The following is a 25,850-nucleotide window of genomic DNA, read 5'->3' on the forward strand; positions in this document are numbered from 1 at the left end:
ACCAGAGAAATTCCTTTATGATATCCTTTCTATGGCCTTCCTTTGTCCTCTGTAATAGAAAATTACCAGCAGAAGCACTTCCCCTTCACCCAGTTCCTGTTCTCTTATCACAGATTATCCCTTTACACTCCCTTCCTGCCTTGTTGGGGAATTTGAGAGGGCAGGGAAAGACTGCTAAACCGTTGCCTTCTATCCAATATCCACTGCATCCAATGGTATTCATATCTAATCTTAAACAGTTCCCTCAACAATTCCTCTTTCATACCTTTTGGGGTGGACAATGGATTAATGCCAAAGTCATTTTTCCCCTTCACACACTTCAAGACCACACAGAGTTTAATCCAAGTTACAGCAGGACTGATAGTTTCAGCTTTTATTTTTTTGTAGTGCCCTTTCTATAATGCTGGGCCGGGGGTGCATGGGAAACAAGAATGATGAGCAGTCATTTTTTTTCCCTACCTGGTTTATACTTTCCATATTACTCTTACCATACCAATCACTTCTTGCTTCTCAACCTCCTCCTCTCCTGTAGCTATCATGTTTGAAACTGTGTTAAAAACTGCTTATACACACTAGTCCATTTCATCCTAACCACCCTTATGGAGAGGGTAGTAATACTACTTACATATGAGGGCTTTCTATGTATGAAGCATTGTTTTAAGTGTTTAACATGTATTAACTCATCTAGTCTGTGAAGCTGCTTTTCCTGTTTTACAGATTAAAAAGTTAATGTTCCATGCCTTGGATTACACTGCAAATAACAGAGAGGCAGGATTTGAATCCACTAACTTTAAAGTAGGCTTTAATTATGATTTAATGAGCAATTACTTAATCATTTTCAGCTCTTGACCTGATGAGTATTTCGCCATCTCACCTCTCACAGCCTCATCCTTTACGCGAACCTGTGTTCACGTCCTCCCTTCCTCATCCCCCACGTCCCTCTGCCTCTCATCCTACGGTTTGCCCACATCCTTTATTATTCTGTCCTCTCCTCCGACCCCCACATTCCCGTCACAATTGTCCCCGTCCTTAAGGTCTTTGTTTACAGACCCTCGTCCGTAGTACTCGCTGCTTCCTTTATTATTTTTAAGACGGCCCCTCCTTCTGCAGCCTCCCGCTGGCCTCAGAGGCGCCTCGGCCCTCAGGCGCCGTCACACGCTCCCCGGCCCCCGGCGGCCGCGCGGGGTGACGGCCTGCGAGGCGCGCCAGGGCGGGCGCCCCGGCGGCGCCGCGGGCTCCTGCGGCTCCCGGCAGCGCCCGCGCGCGGTGCAGGCTGGGGGAACATGGCCGCTTCCGGTCTCCCTGCCGGGCCGGCGCGGGCCTGAGCGCGGGCCCAGCCTGTCGCACCCCACCTTCCGCTCCTCCCGCCGGGCAGCTGCGGAGGTCGCCGCAGGCTTTTCCTCCGGCTGCCCCCGCGCCGCGCCATGGAGAAGAGCTCGAGTTGCGAGAGCCTTGGCTCCCAGCCAGCAGTAGCACGGCCGCCCAGCGTGGACTCCCTGTCCAGGTAACTGGGGCCCGCCGAGCGTCCGAGGGGGATGAAGAGGGGCCCGGGACCCGCTGGACGGTGCCCACCTCGCGGGCTCCGGGACTGGGAAGCTGCGCCGGAATTCCTTCTTTCAGGCTGGGAACCTCTTCTTCCTTCCTCTCTGCGGGTTAGAGGCTGGGAAAGAGGAGGTTCAAACTCTGCGGTTCTTCATCGGCCTTACCTTTTGTATTCTGGTGTTTTTATCTGCGGTCGAGAACGCCTCAGTCCACTGCATCCTCTAATCTCTCATTTCCCTCTTAATTCATTTTTTGGACAGCCCTTCCCCCACTCTATCCCCTCCCCCCCATCTCCTCCCTGCCTTTCTCTCTTGACGACTCTTTTCTGAGACCCTTCTCCAGTCTTTTTTCCATCCGTCTTTCAGTCTTTGGTTTCTGGGTTCTTGCCCACCCTTTCCGCTCTTTCCCGTCACTTCACTCACTTCTTTTACGGTTTCCTTGCATTCTGATCTTCCTCCCTCCCCTCAACTTTGCTTTAAAATGTAAGTAAGAGTACCCACACCGTGAATCTTCCAGCTGAACGTTATTATTCCTGAGTAATGAGTGGTAGTTTTCATCCTTCCTGGGCTACCTACCGGTTCTCCAGGTTTCCATCTTGTATCAGCTGGGGTTTCCCCCCCCTGGAATTTTGAGGAGGATTTTACTATGCAGCTTTCCACAGAGCTGTCGTGAATGTTAACTTGACGTGTTTCAAAGGCAGTTTTTTTCCTTTTATTTCAAAATAGTAATTTAAATTTTATTAAGAAATAATGGAAGACCTGTATTGTTATACTGCTACACTGAAATCAGGTTCTTTTCCTTTGAAAAAGTCTAGTTGTTATTAGTTATTAGATACTAAACCGCTGTAAACTAGCACATGTTTCTTTTTTTTCCCGTGAATAAATTGGAGTTGCTCTCTTTTAATTCGTTTTCGACTCTGCTAAATATGGGTGATACTGCCGTTCTTTTTCCTGTTGCTGTTCAGGACCTTATTGGAAAGTCAGTCATCACCTGATCCCACCTTTCTTTATTAGATTTTCTTCCTAAATGTGTTCATAGCAACCTGCTCACCCTTTTTACAGTGTTTTTAACAAGCACAGTGTTGGTTTAATTGTCTTCTCTACTAGACTATAAGCTACTTGAGGACAAGGATCTTATCGTATTGGTTTTCATATCACCATCGTTTAACAGAGACCCTGCCTGTCAGAGGTGCTTAATAAATTTTTTTTTTTTTTGAATTTGTAGATTGAATTATGCTGGAGAGTGATTGTGCATTTGATTATGTACCAGTAGTGTGAGTTTGTTTCAGGTGCTCTTTAGGTTTATTGCTCTGAAATTTAGGTCTTCCCTCGTGGCTCGGAAGGTAAAGAATCTGCCTGCAATGAAATTTAGAAGCCTGGGGGATTTACACTCAGCTGTAAAATCATTCAGAAAACAGATTGGAAAATTACAATTTTATGGGAAAGTTACAAATGGCAACTATGGCTCAGGATAGATAGACTGTAAAGAAAACAAATGAGACAACTGAAATAATCTCATCCAAGGGAGGATTTGGAACCACAGGAGGCAGCATAGTCTTGTTAGAAAGAAAGTACTGGATGTCAGGAGGCTCAGGCTCTGTAGTCCTAGGCTCAGTTTGTCATTTGGCCTGTCTCATTTAACCTCTCCAGTCTGCAATTTTCTCATCTTTTGAAATAAGGCAGGGGGAAGGGAGAGTTGATCTAGAGCATCTGTAAGGTCCTTTTAAGCTTTAAAAATCTGTCAGTTCTGTATCTTAATGATAATAACCTTTGTTTTGAATTTTTGAAATTACTCTAAATGTTTATATCACATAACTAGGTTAGTTTTGCCAGTTAAGCACATTTATTTACTAAAAGAAGCAGCCCAACAACTTCAAAGTTTATATGTATACATTTTAACTTATTAATGAAACATTAGGTTACATTTGAATATGGGAAAGTTAAGAATTCCTTGAATTTTGACTGGAGTTCGTTGGCTTCATCCTCTCCAGACAAAATTATAAGTCTGGCTCTACTTTCACAGGAAAATGCCAGTTTTCATTCCTGTTCTCTGCGAAAGTAGAAAAATAACGTTTATTGATTGTCTATAGAATTCATCCTGCTAAATTCTTTCATATCTTATTTTGTGAATCATTACACCTATTTGTGGCACTCTCTTTAATCAACATTATAGGATAGCTGGATTGTAGACACTTGTTAGAAAGCTTAATTTTAAATTTAATTTAGGGTAACAGTCAATCACAGGTAATTCTAATACAGAGGGAGGGTGGACAACTATGGTGACAACAGCAATGTTAGGTACCTACCCAGATTAAGTTTATTACTTTTATTATCCTATGATTAAGTGAAATATTGGTGTTTGAACTATATTATCTCAGTCTTGCAGAAATCTCATTCTTAAATTGTAGTTCTACTTTCATTGTATACAATTAGAAAATTCTCTTTTTCTTATTTTCAGTTAGGAAAATTGCCTTGTGAAATTACTTTGATATCTCCTGCAAAATAATAGTTAATAATTCTACTCAGTGTATTACAGATTGTGATTTGCACACGAGATTACCAAATTTCTGCTGAGTTTAGTTTCAAGGAAAATTTTGCTTATGTTTTCTATTTGTTTCAAAATGGAAATTATGTAGCTGCATCTTCAATTTGGCAAAAAGTCTTCAGTCAGATTTATAACTGAAGTTGGAAATATATTCATCTTTAATTCCTTCAAATACTCCTACTATTAGATGGAGCCAGTTTAAATATTATGTTTAAATGTGTTAGTTTGTAAAATGTTTTATACTCTTCTGGGAAGTAGGAAAAATATAAATCTGTAAAATAGTACCATAACCCATGTGGTTGCCCATTGTTTTTTGGAAAATGACACACTCCATTTAGGTTGAGTGATTGGTTCTTGTGGGATCTGTGGTTCACACTAAACATATGTTGAGTTTTAATATCTATATATCCACAGTCTATGTATATCTATAAATTTGTAGTCAGCTCAGAATTGCTATTGCTTCTAGCTTTGCCTTGTAGGCCATGATAAGCCGTATCTTTGTTCACAGAAGAGCAATTTCATTCTTAATATGATATTCAGATAGTAGTTTCTATCAACTACAGCTGATTAGCCATTATGTCATGTTGCATGCTTAAGCTAATTTTCTTTGGTGAGTCCTGCTTGGTATTGCTTACTTGAGTGAACTGTTCAGCAGCTCTTGTATATCCTGCTGTTGTCCATTCATCACACATGTCCTGCCCCACCGAGAGAGAGAGTTGTGAAAAAATTCATTTCAGCACACTGATTTTCTGACTGTATTCCAGATGGCCTTGCTCTGATTTTTGTGGTCAAACTATGGATAAAACAATACTGTGGGCTGGATACGGTAGCTAGGGTAGACCTGAGCTTCAGAACCGTAGAAGTTATACAGCAGAATTTAACACTGTATTGATAATCATCTGGCTTCTTAGTCTGTTTTTTTCCATCTTTCAGTTTGTACACTGTTAGAGTATGTACTGCTTAAGTGGGTTTCTTTGATTATTTTTTACTGTGCACAATTCATGCTAATAAATCTAGTGCCAGAGAGGCACCCAGTAGATGATTGAATAAAGAAATGTTGACTGAATGTTCAACACTTATCTTACTTGTTGTTTCTACTCAAAGAATTAAAAGGTTTTCCAAAGTGAAATGTGGCCTGTAAAGTCACAAGTTCAGGTTCAAGCTGACGGATGCCCTTGTGTGAAAGCCTCTTGACACCCTGGGCGTTTGTATTGTTCGCATTATCATTTCTGTGCCCACTCCTCTGTCTTCAACAACATTGTTTCCTTAGCCTACTGGATTTTCCATCTGTCTTGATTACTTTGGTCTCTTTCTCTCAAATTTAGTTTGTCAGTTATTTAATCTGTATTTCTTTCATCTAATATATCCTCATTTTCTAATTTCTCTGGGCACCATTTGTTTGTCTCAGATTATTTTTGGTTATCAGTTGATTTCTAGCGTATAAATTCATTAGCATTTATGAACATCTTATATTTACATTTAACTTAGATTGAAACAATCAAAGAGGAGGTGCACATAATATAATCAAAAAAGTAGCTCCAGCTAATTACATTTTTGAATTGCATGTCTTCCTTAAAATTATCATCATTTGAAAATAGCAGATCGTGAATTTCTGTTTCTATGAATTTTGATGATACTTACAGCCTGAAGGGGCTTTCTTGGTGGCTCAGCGGTAAATATTCTGCTGGCAATGCAGGAGCCGCAGGAGACACAGGTTCAATGTCTGGGTCAGGAAGATCCCCTGGAGGAGGGCATAGCAACCCACGCCAGTGTTCTTGCCTGGAGAATCCCATGGACAGAGCTGCCTGGCCAGCTACAGCCCTTAGGGTTGCCAAAAGTAGGATGCAAGTCAAGCAACTTAGCATGCTTGTATACACACACACACATAGCCCGAAGAGGTAGGAGTTTTTAAGATTTCTAAACTACATTTCACTGGAGGATCTCATTCCTGGTTTCAGCCCCAAGGTCACTTAGAAGTGAGGCCAGTAGGAAGTATCCTTTCAGGTTGTTTTTTTCAGTAGTGCTGATGGATTTGTATCCAATGACACATTCTTACCAGTTCTCCTTTTGACTCTTGGCATGACTTCTGAGGCAGCTGGCTGGGTTAGTGGACTATAGCTACAGAATAAAGTGAAGTTAATACATTGTATCTCCAACCTTGGCCTTATTATTAACACCTTGCATCAGACATTGAACATTTGACAGCCTAAAAATTACTTATTTTGAGTTTCATTATAACAGGACCCTAAAAGAACCTTAAGGTTCTATTAGATAAGATCCAATATTATTGTGAACTAATCAGTACTTATGTATATTTTTCTGGAAGAACATGTAAAGAGCTTACTTACTGATCACAGTGTTCGGGTTAATACTAAAGTTGAAACTGGGTCCTGTGTAGGATTTTTACCTGCTTACTCTGTCATCATCAGTCTTCTATTAATATAGCTCAGTAGTTCTAAGACAGTAACATCAGCATCCCTTAGGAATTTGTTCAAATACAGGTTTCCTGGCCCTGCCTCAGATGTAGCTGATCCAAAGCTTTGGGGGTGGAGACCAGCGTTTGTATTTTATCAGGACAGCCAGGTGATCCTGATGCATGCTGAAGTTTGGGAACCACTGTTATTGAGTCTTTTACTGATGGTTGCTTAGTAACTCCAAGCGCATTACTTGAGAGCACTTTTGTAAAAATATTCACTGAAATAATGAAAGGTAAAAGTCCATCTCTTGTGGATTTATTATATTTGGCTTTTAGGAAATTTCCTGAGAGCTTTTCTTTCTTAGCCACAAAAAAGAACACCAAAACAAGAATGTATGTTTTGGGGCTTATGAAAATAGGTCCTTGGTGAGATACATTAGTGGTAACATACAATTTTTAAAACTATTAAAAAGAATTCCAGAAGGCTATCACCTGAACCAATAAAGGATTATGTCCAAGGGAAGGAAATAACCCAAATACAGATGTTCAGAAAGCAGTGAGTTTATTTTGGAAAGCTTCCAGTTAATGCTATTGTATTCAAACTCACCAGGGACAAAGGTTGCGTGTGATTCAGGAAATTCTCCAGATTAGTATAGAGTATTTTCTTTCTAAAGGAAGTTAGTTTTGAGTTGGTAAAGCACTTGCAATGTCTTGGCCTACTCTATGATTTAGTTAAATCAATGGATAGGATTAAAGCTATTGAGAGGTGAGAGTCGTGCATAGGGAGTGATAAACTTGCTTTACACGGGAAGTCAGGTTAAAAATGGAACTATATAAAATGAAAAGATTGATACAAAGTGGTTATAATTAAAGGGACAGGGAAGATGCCCTTTTAATGAAAATAATAACCTCAGTAACCTCAATTCCCTTTCCTGTAGCTTTATTACACAGAACTAACTGTGGTATCCCTCTTAATGTGTTTCTATATATGTACCAGTGTTGTCATCACTATAGATCACTTATGAGCAAGTTTTCTAATTCTTCTCCTGGCCAAGTACCTTAGTACTGTGGCAGTAATTGCTGATGAATTTTCCTTCTTTAAAAGACTTCACTGGATGAGATTAACTCTTGGGCTGTTTAAGTAATTCTTAGTCTAGGTTAAATAAGGGCAGATGCTATATAATAAAAATTTTAAAATGTTTCAACCTGTACACTTCAAAAAACCTAAATACACTTACTTGGAAAACTCTTCTTTCTTCTTCTTCTTTTTTTTTTTTTTTTTAAGTTTAGGTTTAGCAGAGTATAACAGAAAATCCAAAGTAAAACTTGTCATAAAACAAAGATAATTTTGTGTTATTTTGCCCCACATAAAACCCAGGAATAGTTAATACAGATCTGATACAATGGATATAAAGTATCCAGGACATAGACTCTTTCTAACTTACTGTATCTTACATTCCAATGTTACCATGAAAGCCAGAATTACTGTTGCAGTTCTTTAACCACTGATCTTCCTGAGTCCAAAAGGAGGACAGGAAGAAGAAAGGCATGTTGCCTCTATTTAAAGGATACGTTTTTTGAAGTCACATACCACCTTCTAAGTTTACATCCAGTTTGACAGATCATGGTCCCATGCCATACCTACCACAGTGGAGGCTAGATTATGCAGTCTCTTCTGGGAGGCCTTATTCTAAACTGAAAGTTGGAAATGTGTGTCTAAGGACTAGGAGAGAATAGGTATTGAAGACAGGCAGAAGCTTCTCCCATATATACAGATAAATCTTCTTAAAGCAAGGAAAATATTTTTCAGTTGAAGCGTACAACACTTAATTATGCCAGAGACATTCTTAGATTTGCCTGCAGTGATCACAATGGAAAATGCCTGGAAAGAGAGATAATATATTGTAGCAAACCAAAAATGAGAACTGTATCTTGGAGCCCTCTAAACTTTTGAGTTTTTAAGCTTTTTACTTTTTTGTGTGTGGATTATCTTAGGCTAGATTTTTATAATCTTAATCTAGGACCATACAGTGAAAAGGATGCATTTATTTATTCCCGTGGCACTAAGTGAAAAGCAAATAGAAATCAAATGAAGGGTGACCAGCTGTGCTGTTTCATTTGAGAAGCTCAAGGAATTGTTGGGTAAAGCGGTGGTGGTCTGAGGGAGTGGCCTACACTGCTTATTCCTCTGCACTTTGGCATTCATTTCGAGGCCATGTATCCATGTGTTTTATATCCTCCCAGAATGCTGCATCAGGTTATACTGAGGTATTTTCTCTCATTTCAGTTGAGAAGATTTGGTCTTCATAAGGAAAGGAAAGCAGGCTGTTCAGGGCCATGTTAATTTATGAATGCTTTTGCCAATATCTTGTGTTTATTTTTGTATCTTCAATCTAAAAGTTCTATGCATTTTTGTTACCAAACTTAAATATTAATATTTTAAGCATGTCATGTCAAACATAAGAAGTTTAATCATTGGGGATTAATGGAGGAGGGTAGAGGAGTCTCTTTTGGGAGACTCCTGTGATTCATTGTGCTCAAGGGATTTGATAGGCATGAGTAACAGACATATCCATCTTCTTTCTAACAGCATTGGCAATACTGAAACTAGCAAGTGGGTAGTTGCTCAAGTAAGACTTTGTTAGGAAGTTGTGTGTTAGCCAAAGGTGTAATAACTTTGACTCATGATGGGCTAGTATCATGAGCCTTAATTTTCTTGAATTGAGCCAGGACACCTGGCAAAGGTCAAGAATAAAACTTTACACAATATAAATGTCCTCTGTTACTGGTACTGGATAATATTCTTCTGTTACAACCAAAAGCAGTACCTAAAAATATGAACACCTGAGATAAACTTTGCTTTTCAAGTGAAAGTTGTCCTAGTAAACGATAGTAGTAGTATCAATAGTCACAATAATGTAAATAAAAGCACTTAATGTTTATTGAGTGCTTACTGTGTGCTTGGCATAGTGCTAAAATTCCTTATATGCATTTTCCCCTTTAATTCTCCTAATTGTATGAAAGAAGCAGTATTAGTATTCACATTTTACAGATGAGAAAACTGCAGATTAGGGAAAGCAGTTTGACATTTGGACCCAAGTTCTGTTTAACTTCAGGGGCTCAGTACCAAAATGAACTCATCATGCCTGGCGATCTGGTGCCCCAGCTCCAGGGCAGAACTTGGTTCAGCAGTGAGAGGGCAGTCCCAGGCAGGTCAGGTGGGTGTCTTGATGGGGAAGTGAGTTTCCTTGACCAGTTGCACTTTCTGCTGAGCAGAAGGATGAGGTGCACAGGATATTAAGTTCAGAATTTTGATCTTTGGAGAGAATTTTCTCTAGTTTTGAATGTTTTTTTCTTCCAACGGAAAATAGGATAATTTTTTTTTCTTTGCCTAAATAGTAAGAGGATGGTATCACTTTCAGTTAGAAGAACAGGCTTACATTTTGAATATCAGATAAATTAATAAAGAGTAAACATGATGCCAAAACCTCTTTCTTCCCGTCCCTCCCCTTTAGGCTTTACAGAGTACTTTAGACTATTTTACTGTAGGATTCCTTAAATATCTGAATTCCCTTAAGTTCCTTTGTGTTTGTTTACAGTTAATGTGTTAAGAGCCATTGACATTTGAAGATCATCAGAAGTGAAGATAAAACATCTCAAAAATTATAATGTAAGTGAATGGGAAAATGGAAATAAAAAATGGACGGAAGTTAATATTGCCAACAATATTTCTGCAGTTCATATATTATCCCAAATGAAATTTATGTGTATGAGTAACCAATAACTTCAAACTTTAGTCCCAAATCCAAGTTCTGGTCCTTAAATTCTGTTCTCTTCTACCTGGGGAAAATAGTCACCAACTTTTAGTCATCACTAATTTCCCATTAAAATTCTTTTGGCTTCCATGTACTATTTTTTGCTTTTTCCTTCCTAGACTTTGCACTTTGACAAGGGCTGATGTTGTATTTAAAATTGTATGTGTGTGGAGACTGAGGTCTTCACTTTCCAGCCACTGATGTATGTTTTATGCAGTTTTAATTTTACTATTGTTCTGTATTTCTTGGGCAAAAATATGACCAGTAAGCTAGCTAGCCTCTCCCTTCCTTCCCTTCTGTCTTCACCCACTCCCTTCCTTCCTTTCTTACTCTGTATAAATATTTGCTTAACATAGATAATGTCCTGCATGTTGAGCTAGATCTAGAATTCCTGAATACAACCTTGGTGCTGAAATGAGTAATGTCATCTTTTTGTACAGATAGGGTGTTAAAGATGAGCTAGTTAATTTCTCAAGTGTGCCTGAGGCCCGCCTGCACATTTCAGTCACTTGTGGTGCTTGATGAGCATTTAGTTTCCTAGGTTCTGAACCAGACATTCTGAATCCTGGGGAGTGGGCCCAGGAATCTCTCCTTAAAGTGAGAACCACTAATCCAGATATTTTTGGATTCTAGTACAACTGTGTAAGTTTGTAGTTGAGGGAATAGACCTAGAGAAGTTTAGTAACTTAACCCAAAGACACCATAAGTGTTTGAAGGCCAGGAATGGTTTGGTGGTGTTTTCTCCAAAGTCACAGAGAAATATTTAGTGCCAGAAGTGATCTTCTGACTTCTGCTTCTAGACTTCAAGTCATGGCATGATTTTAGTTAGGTCAGACCATTTGTGTGTGTGTGTGTGTGTCTGTGTGTGTGTGTGTATAATCATAAGCAGTTCATCACTGTACCTGAAAAAAATAACTAAAAAACTAACTGAAGAACATGAACTGTTTGTTTCTTCGTCTTCAGTCAGATGGATGACTGGTTCTGATTTTGAAATCATTGGGTGGGAAAAAGCCCCTGGTAGTCCAGTCCAGAAAGAGTAACCCCTCTCTCCCCCGCACCCATGGCACTATCTCTACTTGGTCTTTAAATTTTATGCTTCTGAAAAGGAAGGATCTGATTTCATTTTTGAATGATGGTAGCTAATAGTAGGTGCTTGATAAATAGTATAAACAGGTTGCTGTTAAAAATTTTTTCCCCCCTTTGGATTCTATAAGATACTGTTAGGAGTGGTTTTATTTTCTTTGTACAGAAGTTGATAGTTTATATGCTAAGCCAGAGACCTTAAATAATTGAAGTCATTTGTATGTATGATACTCCATTGTTATAGTTCATATATATCATATAGTTCATATGTTCACCATATCTCTGAGTATGAAAATATTCTAAAGTGTTTTCTGAACTATGTGTGAATTAATTTTAGTGTTGTATTTTGTATTGTATATGGTATAATGATAATTACTGAATTTTAACCTTACATTAGTAAATGTATTTATTCAATTTTCTTTGAAATATTCTTTAATTCTCAAATTAACTACAAAGTTTAACTATAAAATGCTGTTAACTCAATTTTCCAGGAATTTTTGAACATATTTTCACTGTAAGATTTTAAAAAAGGGACATTTAAAGTCACATACTCATTTCTAATAAGTTGTATTTTTGTAATTTAAAATTTTCTTCCCATTAAATACTTTTTTTACTCTTTTTGTAATCACAGACTTAAAATTGTACATATGGTAGTTCTAAAAAGGAGTCTTATCTACTATGCAGTGTAAACCCTTCATTTTTTGTGTGTGTTGAGACACTGAAGTTAAGGGACTTGCCTAACAGTGGAATTTTTATAAATATTAAAATACACATGTGAGCAAACAGTAATATTGTATTTCTGTAATGATAAGTATGAAATGCTTTGAACACTGTAAAAGTATCACACAAATGTAATGTATTATGGTTACTGCTCTGGTGATAATATGTGCACTTAGTTTTCTTATGATTAGATTAAAAACATTTACTGTTTAAAATCAGAAAGAAAAGTATGCAGATGCTTGTGACATGGTCTGTTCTCTTATTTCTTCTGTTCAGATTTTACTGTGTCTCCTTGAAGTACACGGTACTAGAATAGATACTTTGTGGGTTACCAGAGAAATTTCTCTTTCCCTGTGGTAGTCCGTCCACATTGTCACCTTATACAATTACACAGAGTGCTCAGAATGATACTTCTATATTGCAAGACTTCTGTCAGCAGTTTTCTTTGGGGAAAAAAATGGTGAGTGAATGAATGTTCAGTATTGTTCCTCAATGTAATCAAAGTAACTAATGGTAATGTTAACACATTTTGGTGTAGTGTATAGTTAGAAAAGTGTTTCACCTACATTATCTCTTGTGAGGAGATTCTCATTGGACAGCTGAGTAACTTGAGGCTCAGAGGAGTGAATGACTGTCCATTGTCCCTGCTTAGAAGAGATTGAACTAGAACTGTGACTCTAAATGCATGCTGTTTCCCTGCCCTACATAAATCATTGTATGGATGTGTTCAAGTTTCATGGGGTATACATTTTGTTTTTAAAAATTAACTCTAAATATTGGGAAATTAATGATAGGTTTACCTTGTCCAGCCAGTCCAATTATTTTCTTTGGAAGTCTAACTCACTTTTGGTACTCTTAAAATGCTTAGCAAGAGATGAAGGTTTATTTTGAATAAAAGGTATATTCTTAGCATGGCTACCAGTGTGTGCTGCATAGAATTATTTGAGTGTTTAAATGTTTAAAAGAGTAGTAATTATAGTCTTTAGAAGTATGTTGAACTATGTAAGCTAAAAATTTGTGCTATGTAATATATAATATATACAACCTAATGTAGTGAAAAGTCTTGGTACTTTCTTAGGGCTGAGTATTTTTAGTTTGGATTCTGCTTCTTAACTGTGACTTGGCTTGATTTCTCTGAGCCTGATTCCTTTATCTGGAAAAAGGGTAAAACGATACTTACTGTCTTTATAGAATTGTTGTGAGACCTGAATATGATGATTTATCTTGATGACAGTAATTAAAAAAAAATAGCTAATGCTTATGTAGTGTGTACTATGTCACAGGCGCTGTTTTAAGTATTTTATGTATAGTCATTGAATTCTTATAACAGTCCTGTGAAGTATGAGAATTATCACTATAGATGGGGAAACTGAAGCGCAGAGAGTTTAGTAACTTCCTCGAGGTCACAACAGAGTGGTAGAATCATAATTTAGTACCAGACAGTCTAGTTCCAGAGTTGGCAATAAGTATGAAAGAGACTATGTATGAGAGCTCTTTGACATTTGTAAAGGGCTATGCTAATGTTAAGTATTATTACTTTAAAAATATTTTACGAGAGATGTTTTCCTCATCTTCATTATATACCTAGAGGGGAGAAGGCAAAAACAAGCAAGAAAAAGCAACCAGCTTAATCTGGTAAATAATGAATAATATTCAAAATTAAGGGAGGATAAATCACTGAATGATGCCAGTACACTAGATATTTAATTTAACTATTCCAGGCTAGGAATAGAAAGAGACATTGAATGATCTTATTTTCCTACAAAATGTTTCAGTGACTGCAGAACAAAACAAAACACCTATGTCAACTTCACTTATATTACTGAAGTTTTTGCAGAAAACTTGTATCTCATGTTGATGGGGTTGTGACCAATTAATAGTAATAATTTGTTTTTCTCTGATTTGGAAAAGCAAAAATGTCCGTCTAGATAACTTGAAGAATGGATGCGTGACTTCAGAGTTTTAATAATGAATTATATTTGCATGATGGAATGAGAAAATTACATGCAAGGTCATTTATCAGTGTGTGAATTCCCCATGTATTTTCTGTACTTCTTCCGGTAAAAGTGTTGAGCAAGCATTTACAGAATAGGTCAACTCTCCTCTTTGCAGTGTTTCTGCCCTGGTACTTCAATTTGGATGGAACTGTTTGTTTCTAAAAGGAAATGCAGTATCTGTGTAGTGTGCTTTGAGCTCTAATAATCTTACCAGCTTTCCAATAATCTTTCTCAGCTAAACTGATCTATACGTAGCTTTCCCTCTCTAGGCTTTGTACGAAACCATGTGAGTTTTAATTTCTACTCTCATCAGAGTTTGAATCAGGATTTTTGAAGGGGTTCTGAGAAACTCTTTAAAAAGCAGTTGTTGAGGGTGTTGGAACTTATGGTCCCTTCTGCTCTCCAGTTCTTACCCCATCCTCCATGGGCACATTCCTTTTGGCTAGAATACTTTGGCTTTCACCTATTTATTTATATTTCCAGATAAGATCTTTGAAGAAACTGTACTCTGTAGAAAAAAAGATGTATGTAAACTATTTTCTATGCAACCTGGTTTTTCGTACTTTCTCTTGCATTACCAAATAATATGTCCTATCTTTTAGTTAGGAAAATGTAGTTGGTAGATCTGAAACTAAAATAATAAAAATTAAACTATAACCAAGGTTGCATGTACCTTAGAACCTAGAGATTTTCCAGATGTCAACTTGCACCAGCTGTCTCAGAGCTCAAATTCCCTTTGTTTCTATGAAAAATACAGAATGTAGTCTCATCTTTGTTAATCAGATGCCATGATGATAAGATAACTGTGCCACCTCTTTTAAACTATGGGTTGGTTAAGTAAAAAAAAAAAAAAAAAAAAAAATTCAGGTTTCTGGTGTACCATTTAAAAAAATAATTACTATAATTTGTAATTAATTTGTTTGGGGAGTCGTTTTTCTGTTTTGGAGATCCTACAAATATTCTGACAATAGGTCTTTTGTATCCCAAGTGCTTTATACACAGTGCAGGCCTTTTATTTATTTTTAATAAAACTTTCAACAGAATGATGAATAGAGCATGAACAGTGCTTATGTACTGTAGTCTATTGTGTAAGTATTGACAGCAAAATTTGCATTTCTAGAAAAGCCTGTTCACAGTTAGAATGTAGAGTACATTCTTTAATGTTCTTGGACAAACATGCTATGTATGTGCTCAGGACATTACTTACAGGAGAATACTTCTTTGAAAAGAACCTTTTCTTCCCATGGAATACTGAAGAAAAATTAATATGGCTGTAGGAGTGAAGCCATTTATATAAGGCAAGTGATTTAAATCTTACTGTAATGACTGTGGTCAATAGTAACTGGAAATAAAAGAAATGCAAGCTTTCTCAGATTCTTGGGAGGCATTAGTTGATTAGGATATGTGAAAAGATAGGTGAATTGTACTTGAGCTAGGAGTGTAAAGTGTGGGCATATTTATCTGCACCCCTAATTATCACAAACACTTTCTTTTGCTATAATAGAAATATTTTTTACTGGATTTTGAATTATTAAATCAGAACTAAGAGGAGTATAAATCTATTTTTTGGCATCTTCTGATGCTTGAATTTTATTTTTCGGTTTGTTATTGTGAAATACACCAAGTGTTGGTGTGTTGGACAATAAAGTGATGCTAATTAATTCCATTACGGGCAGCAGAGTCAGGAGGGTTGGTACATTGCTGGTAGTTACACTGAAAAATGCTGGTGATGGAATTGGTTTTATTTGGGCCAGTCTTCTGTTTGAATCTGTCAGAAGTTACACAGGATACGTGTATGCATGTGTGTAACATGTACATATTTATATATATTAAAAAATTTTCCCCTTGATGTTTGTGCTTAGAATTAAGTGATTTGTCCATTAACTAAAACTTTTTATTTTAAGCTTAAAAGTTTATACATTTAGTTATCTTAGTCAAATGAGGACATTTTACAGTGCACATCTGAGTGAAAAGTACTTTTAGTGCCAAGAACTTTGCTTCATTTTAATCTAATCAGTGGGTTACTTGAAAGGAGACCTTTATTTTTTATTTTATCTTATTTTCCCTTCTGATCAGGGTACTCTTGTATTTTCACAATGCTATTGGTTTAACACTTTCTACAAGTTAAGAGTTTAGCGCTAATTACTTTCTACAGGTCATGTGTTTTTTTATCCTTATTATGGTCTTAATAAGGTATCATTACCTTATTTTATAAAGAAAGATGTTCGACTAAGTAACTTGCCTGAATTATTATCTGCTAAGTGGTGAAATCAAGTCTTTGTGATGCTGCTGCTCATGTTTTCAGCTCCTGAGTGCTCCTGAGTCTGCATCTGTGCTCTGAGTTTTGTATTCTCTGCTGTGTGTCTGCTGCATCCTTTATATCCCTTCATTTCCACACTGTTCTCTTACGAAATACTTAGATATCTAGCATCTTCGTTGTATTCTTAAGTCCCATGAAGAAAATGAATCTGTTTTCAACACTATCCCTAGTCCCTGACACATGGGTGATGTCATTAACTGTCAGAGGGGAGGGTATGAAACAGCTGACTTTAGGAAGTTCTTGCTTCACAAAGGGAGAGGGAGAGAGTGAAGACCAGAGGGGAGATGGCTGAGTCCTTTAGTGAAGGTAGAGATTCCAAGTCTCCATCCTGGCAAGGAAACTGATGGGTACTTTGAAGCATGGGAATATTTGAATGTGATAAGTGACCCCTACTAGCAACTGAACAGGAACAAGTATCTGGAGACAGATTTTTCTGCTTTTGCAGCATTATCAGGGATGCTTGTAAGTTCAGTAGTATGAGGTAAGAAATACTTCTGTGTAGGTACCCAGATTTGTTTGTTTAGACATGACTGTCCTAAGGAGCAAGTTTTTAGCCTGATTAATTCTCAAGAATAATTATAACTTTCACCAATAAGTATAACTTAAAATCTGATTGAAACAAATAATTGAAAAGTGGGGAGTACCTTATCTTATTTAATGATACTGTTATGAAAAGCATATAAAAAGTAACTTCTGCCTGCCTACCAATAGTTAGTTTGTATAACTCTGTTCATCAAAATGCTACACTTTGAAGTAGTAGAGCTTTTGAGACCAAAAGGGTGGAACACTGCTGTTAGGAATAGTGTAGCAAGGGAAAAAGACATTCTGTTAAAATAACAGCAGACCAGTAAATGTGTGGGAATGACTAAGAGTCAGATGATGGGATTTCTGTTTTGATCTTGTGGTGGAAAGAAAACTATGTCACTCTGGCTGACATAGTGGCAGAACTATTGAAAAATAGTATGACTAGAGCTGTCCTGTATTATGCTTCTCTTTGTTGTTGTTCAGTCGCTAAGTCCTGCTAACTCTTTGCAACCCCGTTGACTGCAGCAAGCCAGGCTTCCTGTCCTTCACTGTCTCCCGGAGTTTGCTCAAACTCATGTCCATTGAGTTCGTGATACTATCTAACCATCTCATCTGCTGCCCTCTTCTCCTTTTATCTTCAGTCTTTCCCAGCATCAGGGCCTTTTTCACTGAGTCAGCTCTTTGCATCATCTGGCCAAAGTATTGGGAGTTTCAGGTTCAGCATAAGTCCTTCAGTGAATATTCAGGGTTGATTTCCTTTAGGATTGACTGCTTTGATCTCCTTGCAGTCCAAGGGACTCTCAGGAGCCTTCTTCAGCACCACAATTTGAAGGCATCAGTTTTTCAGCACTCAGCTTCTTTATGGTCCAACTCTCACATCTGTACGTGACTCCTGGAAAAACTATAGCTTTGACTAGATGGACCTTTGTTGGCAAAGTTATGTCTCTGCTTTTTAATACACTATGTTTTTCATAACTTTCCTTCCAGGGAGCAAGTGTCTCTTAATTTCATGGCTGCAGTCACTGTCTGCAGTGATTTTGGAGCTCAAGAAAATAAAGTCTGTCACTGCTTCCACTTTTTCCCCTTCTATTTGCCATTTGTATTCTCTGCTGCGTTTCTGTTGCATCTTTTATACCCCTTCACTTCCACACTGTACTATTATGAAATACTTAGATATCTAGCATCTTCCTTACACTCTAAAGCCATCACTTATCACTAAGATGTGATGAGACCAGATTCCATGATTTCAGTGTTTCAACTGTTGAGTTTAAGCCAGCTTTTTCACTCTCCTCTTTCACCTTCATCAAGAGGCTTTTTAGTTCTTCTTCACTTTCTGCCATTAAAGTGTTGTCATCTGCATATCTGAGGTTGTTGATATTTCTCCCAGCAATCTTGATTCCAGCTTGTGATTCATCCAGACTGCCATTTCACATGATGTTCTCTGCATAGAAATTAAATAAGCGGGGTGATAATATACAGCCTTGATGTACTGCTTTCCCAATTTTGAACCAACTTGTCTTTCTATGTCCAGTTCTAACTGTTGCTTCTTGACCTGCATACGGATTTCTCAGGAGGCAGGTAAGGTGGTCTGGTATTTAAGAATTTTCCATCTCTTTAAGAATTTCCACAGTTTTTTGTGATCCACACAGTCAAAGGCTTTAGTGTAATCTGTGAAGCAGATTTTTTTTTCTGAAATTCCCTTGCTTTCTTGCCCCTCTTACTGTCTATATACCTAAGTTCTATTCTTTCATGGATATGTGTAGATGTTCATTTGGTTATTTTGTGGAGCCAGACATTAACATTAAAATAATACTGACTTGATTCCTTTAAATTAGGAGTAAAGAGAATAATATAGTTTAGGGTAGAATGAAAAATGGTTTAAAGAGGAGAATTCTGCTGAAAGTGGTTTCTCATTTACGAGGGCTGTGGCTTTGCAAATTTGGATAAGCACATTTGTGAATGTGAATTGTTTGCGTGTTCATGTAATCTTTAACTGCTCTTCCTAAGGATAATATAATGAATCAGAATTTAGAGTGTAAGCACATAATGGCAATTTTATTCTGAGATTTTTTTTAGCCTCTTGAGAAAAGCAGTCTACATATGAATAAATCTGTAGAATAATTAGTATTATTAACAAGAGTATTCCACAGTGCTGCTGCTGCTGCTGCTGCTAAGTGGAGTCAGTCGTGTCCGACTCTGTGCGACCCCATAGACGGCAGCCCATCAGGCTCCCACATCCCTGGGATTCTCCAGGCAAGAACACTGGAGTGGGTTGCCATTTCCTTCTCCAGTGCATGAAAGTGAAAAGCGAAAGTGAAGTCGCTCAGTCGTGTCTGACTCTTAGCGACTACCAGGCTCATCCATCCATGAGATTTTCCAGGCAAGAGTACTGGTGCCATTGCCTTCTCCGATTCCACAGTGCTAGTTATATTTTAATCAGCTTGCTTTTGAGAAAATATTCTCTCTATAACAACTTTATTAATTTCTAAACTGTGTTTTATTTATGGTTTTTTTTTTTTGACATAGTGCACTTAATTTAAGTAAAGATATTACTACTGTTGAGGGCAAAAATTGTTTTGCCTACTCTTGAGGTATTAGGATTGCTTTTGCGCCAAAGTACACTTACCTCTCCATTATTTTGAACCGTGATAATTACTTGCAGGTTATGCAGCGAATGTTCTATTTATTTATGGCTTAGATATTTGAACCTCTTTGGTGATTTTTTGTACCTCCATTAAAGGATTTATAGGAAAAAAATAATTATAATTTGATATTATTTCTTAATGATCCTGATTGAAGGTTTGGGTAGAAAAATGCCAATGCTAATTGAAGATGAATAAAATTGCATGATGTTGGTGCTGTGTGGCAGCCTTCTTATAGGAAAGTTTATGCAAAATAGCTAAGAAGTAATACTGACAGCAAAGTCTTTGAATCATGTTTTCATACTGACAGCGAAGTCGTTGAATCATGTTTTCATATGGGACAATAGTTTATTTGTATGTATGTGTACATGTGCGTGTTTAGGAAGGGATAGTCAGAGGCAGTTTGACTATCAGGAGCTGAAAGGAATATTAAAAAATGATAAAGTCCAGTTTAGCAAATTTTTCCAATAGTTAGAACCATAGCTCTTTATTTGTAGTCTTAGAATTTTATGTCTAAGATTTGTGTGCTCTGAGTCACAGGATCTCAGATTTGAACTTTTGAGACCATCTTGTACAGCAGCTCCACCCCTCACATCTTCCTTATGACTTGAATGTCATCACTGAATTGAGTTCATTGAATGTCATTGAATGTCATCGTTCACAAAGCCCTCACTTTCTCAACACTTCCTGTACCATTTTGGAGGTCACTCCAAAGAAGAGGCACTGGATATAGGAAATGACCCTTTTGGTAGCCTGTCAGTTAAAGGGAATATGGATAGTGGAGAATGATTGCTAAGTTTGGAAACAGTTGTGTTTCTCATGTGTGCTTATATTTGGAGAAATCTTTTTTGTCATGGGGGGGAGGTGGCATTTAGTGATTAAAGCAGATACTATGGAATGGCTATAATTTAATTTGAATGGCAACAACTACAGTTATTTTAATCTTCACTTTTTGAAATCACTTGGTGAATATAATGATACTAATCGGTCATGAAAAAAAAAGTATCTGGACCATGAACCTGTGATTCCATATGTCATCTTCTCATTTGTGTGACAGATTCTACTCAATCTGGATTTTATCAAAAATAAGATGATGTATTTTTTTTGGGGGGGGGGACATTTAGTGACTTCCACAGGTCTTTTATTGTTTGTCTGACGGTTTTCCCTAGTGGCTCAGATGGTAAAGAATCTGCCTACAATGCAGGAGACTCCAGTTTGATCCCTGGGTTGGGAAGATCCCCTGGAGAAGGAAATGACAACCCTTTTCAGTATTCTTGCCTGGAATATTCCATGGACAGAGGAACCTGGCAGGCTATAGTCCATGAGGTTGCAAAGAGTTGAACACGACTGAGTGACTAACAGTTTATTGTTTGTAATGATAGATTTGATCATCTCAAATATTTATTTAATGTCTTTTCCTATAAATCAGTTATCCTTTTAAATTTTTTTTAGTATAAATTTATCTGGCTTAATATTCTATTACTGTCATTTTAAATATAATAGATATGTTGTAAATGCTAATCTCTAAAGAGCTGATTTTTATTTTTGAAGTTTTCTTGATGAGCAAGCATTTATTGAGTTTGAGCATTTTACCTAACCAGAAATCATAAGCTTGCTTGAAAACACTAGCAAAGAATTGTAGGAAGTAGCTGTGAAGCAAAGATGAATGTGGTGAGAGGGTATATAATTCAAGGAATCATCTGAGAGGAATGGTGTTAGTCTAGAAAGTCTTCCTGATGCCTAGTTTCTTAGATAGCCCCATATATATCTGAAACATTTTAACAGTAGCTTCACTTTAATATGTTATCAGTGTTGAATGCTGGTCCTCCCCCTGTACCCCTAGTAATGGTGTTTATATAGAAAATAATTTTAATGCTTAGATAGTATTTTCACATTATTTTCACTTGGTCTTTGTAACCATCCAGTAAGATAAGAAGAGCAAGTAGTATTTTTATCCCTGTTGCAGTATGAACTTGAGGCTCTGAGAGGCTAAATGACTTTCCGTGACTCATGAGACCTAATTTTCCTTTCTTTCCTTGTAGCTTAAACTTACATGTCCCAGTTAGAATGAGAGATTAGTTATGTGTCGGCATCTGCCAAAATGTCCCATGCTTCTTATTGTGAAGATGCTTTTCAGTATGGTTACTTATAGTAATCCACTATTAAACACATAATGGTAGATATCCTTTTTTGGTCATGAAATAAAATAGTACACAGCTTTTGTGATGAAAGTAGAAAGGGTCTTATGTTTCCAACAGTGATTTAATAATTGGAACGGATTGCTAGAAGGGAAATATGAAACTTTCTTTTCCAGAAGTTATTTTTGCTTTCTTGTCATGTTTTAAATAAATTGTATTAAATATTCTCTGGCAGAGACTATCCGATTGTGGATAATTTAGCTTCTTGTTTCTTTAAGGATCAAATTGCTGAGAGTGTCATTTTTCTTAATTCTCCAGCCCCGCATTTAACCTCATTCTGTTAAAACTGGAGTTTTCTGATGATAGTAGGAGGCATGCTATTCCAGTCTCCATTAGATACAAATAATATTTTACATTGTTCTGGTGTTTCTGTCAGGTAGTATGCTAAACTCTTTGAATGCATCATTTATTTAATCTTTACCAGTATTTGAAGTCTTCCTGGCATATGGTAAGTAAGTACTCACTGAGTATTAACTAAATGGAGAAAACAGAAAATAAGTAAAACAACAAGTGTATCAGATTTGGAAAAATAAAGCCGGGAGGATGAGTAGAGAATGAGTGGGTGGGTTTGGAGTTGTTCGCAATTTTAAATGGAATGGCCAGGGAAGGTCTCACTACGCAGGCAACATTTGAGTAAAAAGGCTGGAAAAAGGAAGAAGTGCAATATTTAGAAGAGAGTTACAGATAAACAGAAAATATTAAGAACTTGAAGTTGGACCTTGCCTGGTGTGTTTGAGGAACAGCGAGGGCTCCACTGTTGCTGTAGTGCAGAGAAGCAGAGGGGCGATTGTGGAAGGCTTTGGGGGCATTTTAAGGACTTAATGGCTTTTGTTCTGAGTGCTGAGGGAGGGGAGCGGGAGGTTTTTTGCAGAGGGGTTACTATGTCAGATGTTTCAGAATGTTAATCTGACTGCTGTGTTGAGAACAGACTAGGATGCAGAAGCAGGGAGACTGGTTGGTAGGCAGTTGGAATCATCCAGAAGGCAGATGATAGTAGCCAGAAGAGTAAAGAGACTTGTTTTGAGGGTGCAACCAGGCAGATTTCCTGATGGACTGACCGTGTAGTATAGGAGAAAAGTCAGAAGTACACTAGAGTTTTTGGCTCAAGAAAGTGTAGAAGGATGTGCTCAGTTGTGTCCGACTCTTTGCAGAATGTAGCTTACCAGGCTCCTCTGTCCGTGGAATTACCCAGGCAAGAATACTGGAGTCCGTTGCCGTTTCCTTCTCCAGGGGATCTTCCTGACCCAGGGATCGAGTCTGTGTTTCCTGCATTGGCAGGCGGATTCTTTACCATTGCGCCACCTGGGAAACCCAGAGAAGGTTAGAATTACTATTTACTAAGATGTTAGAGCTAGTATCAGGAAGAGCAGGAATTTGGTTTGGGGCATATTAGATGTTCACCTGAAGGTGTTAAGTAAATTCGTAATTAGAATCTGGATTTCAAGAGAAAAGTGTGCGATGGTGTTTAAATTTAGGCTCATCAACTTAGAGATGTTCAAGTTATGAGACTGGGTGAGATTATTAAGGAGGGGAGATGTGCATAGAGAAGATAAGAGTTTCAAGGACAGAGTTCAGGTGAAATTCAGTGTTAGGAGGTTCAGAAGAGAAAAGGAATCACCATAGGAGACCTGAGAGGAAGAGGGGCTCACGAGGTAGCGATAAGAGTACAGTGTTTGGGAAGCCGAGGATAGGAAGTCTTTGAAGAAGGAAGGCTCATCTCTGTCAAATGCTGCTTACAGATGGGGACTGAGTATTGACAACTGACTTTCGCGAAGTGGAGTTCTTGATGGCTTGATAAAAGCATTTTGGTTCACCTGTTGGAAGCAGGTTCAGAGAGAATGAGAAGTGAGGAGTTGGAAGCAGTGAGTAGACTTCTGTTTCTAGGAGTTTTGCCATAAGGAAGCTCAAAGAAGCAAATTGGTATCAGTAGGAGTTAAGTTAAGAGAAATAATAGCATGTTTCTATGTTGACTGGAATGACTGAGAGGAGAAGAAAATTTTTCTGTTGCAAGAACCAGAGGGAAAATTGCTGCAGGGATTTTCTTGCAAAGATGAAGGGAGATAATAGTTTAGTGGAGGAGCTGGCTTTAGATGGAATTATGGATGCTTTCCCTCCAGTAAGAGAAGGAAAGGCGGAGTACATGGACACACGTGCAAAGAGATTGTAGTTGAGGGAGCCTGTGAAAGATCTATTTTGATACTTCTGGATTTTTCAGTGAAATGGGAATCTAAGTAACCTACTGATATTGAAGATGGAGAGGGCAATAGAGGATGGGGAAAGAAAAGACCATATGAAATAGTTGTGTGGAAGAATGGGAAACATAATGGACTAGAGAAATGTAGTGTAAGTCAAAGTTGCCTGAATGAATGAACGAACAGGTGCTTGACCAAGTAACATGTAAAATCTTGGTCCACTGCTGGGTGGGGAGGCCCTGATGCCAGGAAGAACCTTGTTAGCTACTTTCCTTGGTCTAACTGGCACACTGGTTTCTCCATAAGCAATACTTGGGATCATATTTTGACCCTTTTCTCTCCCTCTCTGATCATCTTAAGTCAGTTGTTGAGTTCTGTTGATTCTGTCTCCAGTGTCCTTTGCATCCACTCCTATTTCCTTTCTCTGCTAGTTTAGGCCCTTAATACCGCTACCTTGAGGAGGTCTCCTAATAGTTTCCAAATAGGTTTTCCTGCTGTCATCATCCATTCTTTGACCCACTGTTAAAATGATTTTCCTCAAGCACAGAGACTTTTCAGTGTCTTCTCACTGCTTTCAGAACCATCTAGATATCAGGTTATTTTTTAGGACTTGTACAATCTAATAACATCTTACCTTTTCTGCTATATATCTGATTGAGCTTGTAAGTATCTCATGCTTCAGCCAGAGTGGTCTGCCTCTAACAGTGGCCTTAAAATGTCTTGAATTTCCTAATTCTTTTTCTTTTTTTTATGTTGTTTATTGAGTGAAATTTTTGAGACCGTATTGAACCTCCTCCTCTTCTTGTTCAGTTGGCCAAGTCGTGTCTGACTATTTGTGACCCCATGGACTGCAGCACGCCAGGCTTCCATGTCCTTCACTGTTTCCCAGAGTTTGCTCAAACTCTCATGTCCGTTGAGTCAGTGACGCCATCCAATGATCTCATCCTCTGTTGTCCCTTCTCCTCTTGCCCTCAGTCTTTCCCAGCATCAGAGTCTTTTCCAGGGAGTTGGCTCTTCACATCAGGTGGCCAAATTACTGGAGTCTGAGCTTCAGCATCAGTCCCTCAAATGAATATTCAGAGTTGATTTCCTTTAGGATTCACTGGTTTGATCTCCTTGTTGTCCAAGGGACTCTGAAGAGTCTTCTCCAACACCATAGTTCAAAAATGTCAATTCTTCGACACTCAGTTTTCTTTATGATCCAACTCTCACAGTTGTACATGACTATTGGAAAAGCCATAGCTTCGAATATATGGACCTTTGTTGGCAAAGTGATGTCTTTTCTTTGTAATATGCTGTCTAGATTTGTCATAACCTTTCTTCCCAGGAGCATGGTTCTATATTCTAGCTAACTTCAAATGTTCAGTTCAGGTCAGTCACTCAGTCATGTCCGACTCTTTGCGACCCCATGGACTGCAGCATGCCAGGCTTCCCTGTCCATCACCAACTCCTGGAGCTTGCTTAAACCCATGTCCATTGAGTCGGTGATGCCATCCAGCCATCTCATCCTCTCTAGTCTCCTACTCCTCCTGCCTTCGATCTTTCCCAGCATCAGGGTCTTTTCCAGTGAGTTAGTTCTTTGCATCAGGTGGCCAGCGTATTGGAGTTTCAGCTTCAGCATCAGTCCTTCCAATGAATATTCAAGACTGATTTCCTTTTGGATTGACTGGTTGGATCTCCTTGCAGTCCAAGGGACTCTCAAAGAGTGTTCTCCAGCACCACAGTTCAAAAGCATCAGTTCTTCGGTGCTCAGCTTTCTATATAGTCCAACTCTGACATTTATATATGACTACTGGAAAAACCATAGCTTTGACTAGACAGTCCCTTGTTGGGAAAGTAATGTCTCTGCTTTTTAA

At 38.0% G+C, this 25,850-nt stretch overlaps 1 protein-coding gene across 5 annotated transcripts in view; it reads left to right on the forward strand.

Annotated features, from left to right (window-relative positions):
• Positions 1-1,138: 1,138 nt before the first annotated feature.
• Positions 1,139-25,850, forward strand: part of MTMR2 (myotubularin related protein 2) — a 110,337-nt gene continuing 85,625 nt past the window's right edge. For 2 of the 5 annotated variants that reach the window (XM_061440161.1, XM_061440162.1), the window contains exon 1: positions 10,102-10,172. Coding sequence is in view for 3 of the 5 variants with exons in the window: in XM_061440157.1 (XP_061296141.1) it covers positions 1,425-1,504 (80 nt within the window). In the remaining 2 variants the exon portion in view is untranslated. Of the gene's footprint in view, positions 1,505-10,101; positions 10,173-12,396; positions 12,581-16,598; positions 16,919-25,850 lie in introns of those variants that run through there. The other 3 variants (XM_061440159.1, XM_061440157.1, XM_061440160.1) reach the window with 3 other exon arrangements.

This window comes from Bos javanicus, chromosome 15 (genome assembly GCF_032452875.1).
Source record: "Bos javanicus breed banteng chromosome 15, ARS-OSU_banteng_1.0, whole genome shotgun sequence".
Taxonomy (NCBI): Eukaryota; Metazoa; Chordata; class Mammalia; order Artiodactyla; family Bovidae; genus Bos; species Bos javanicus.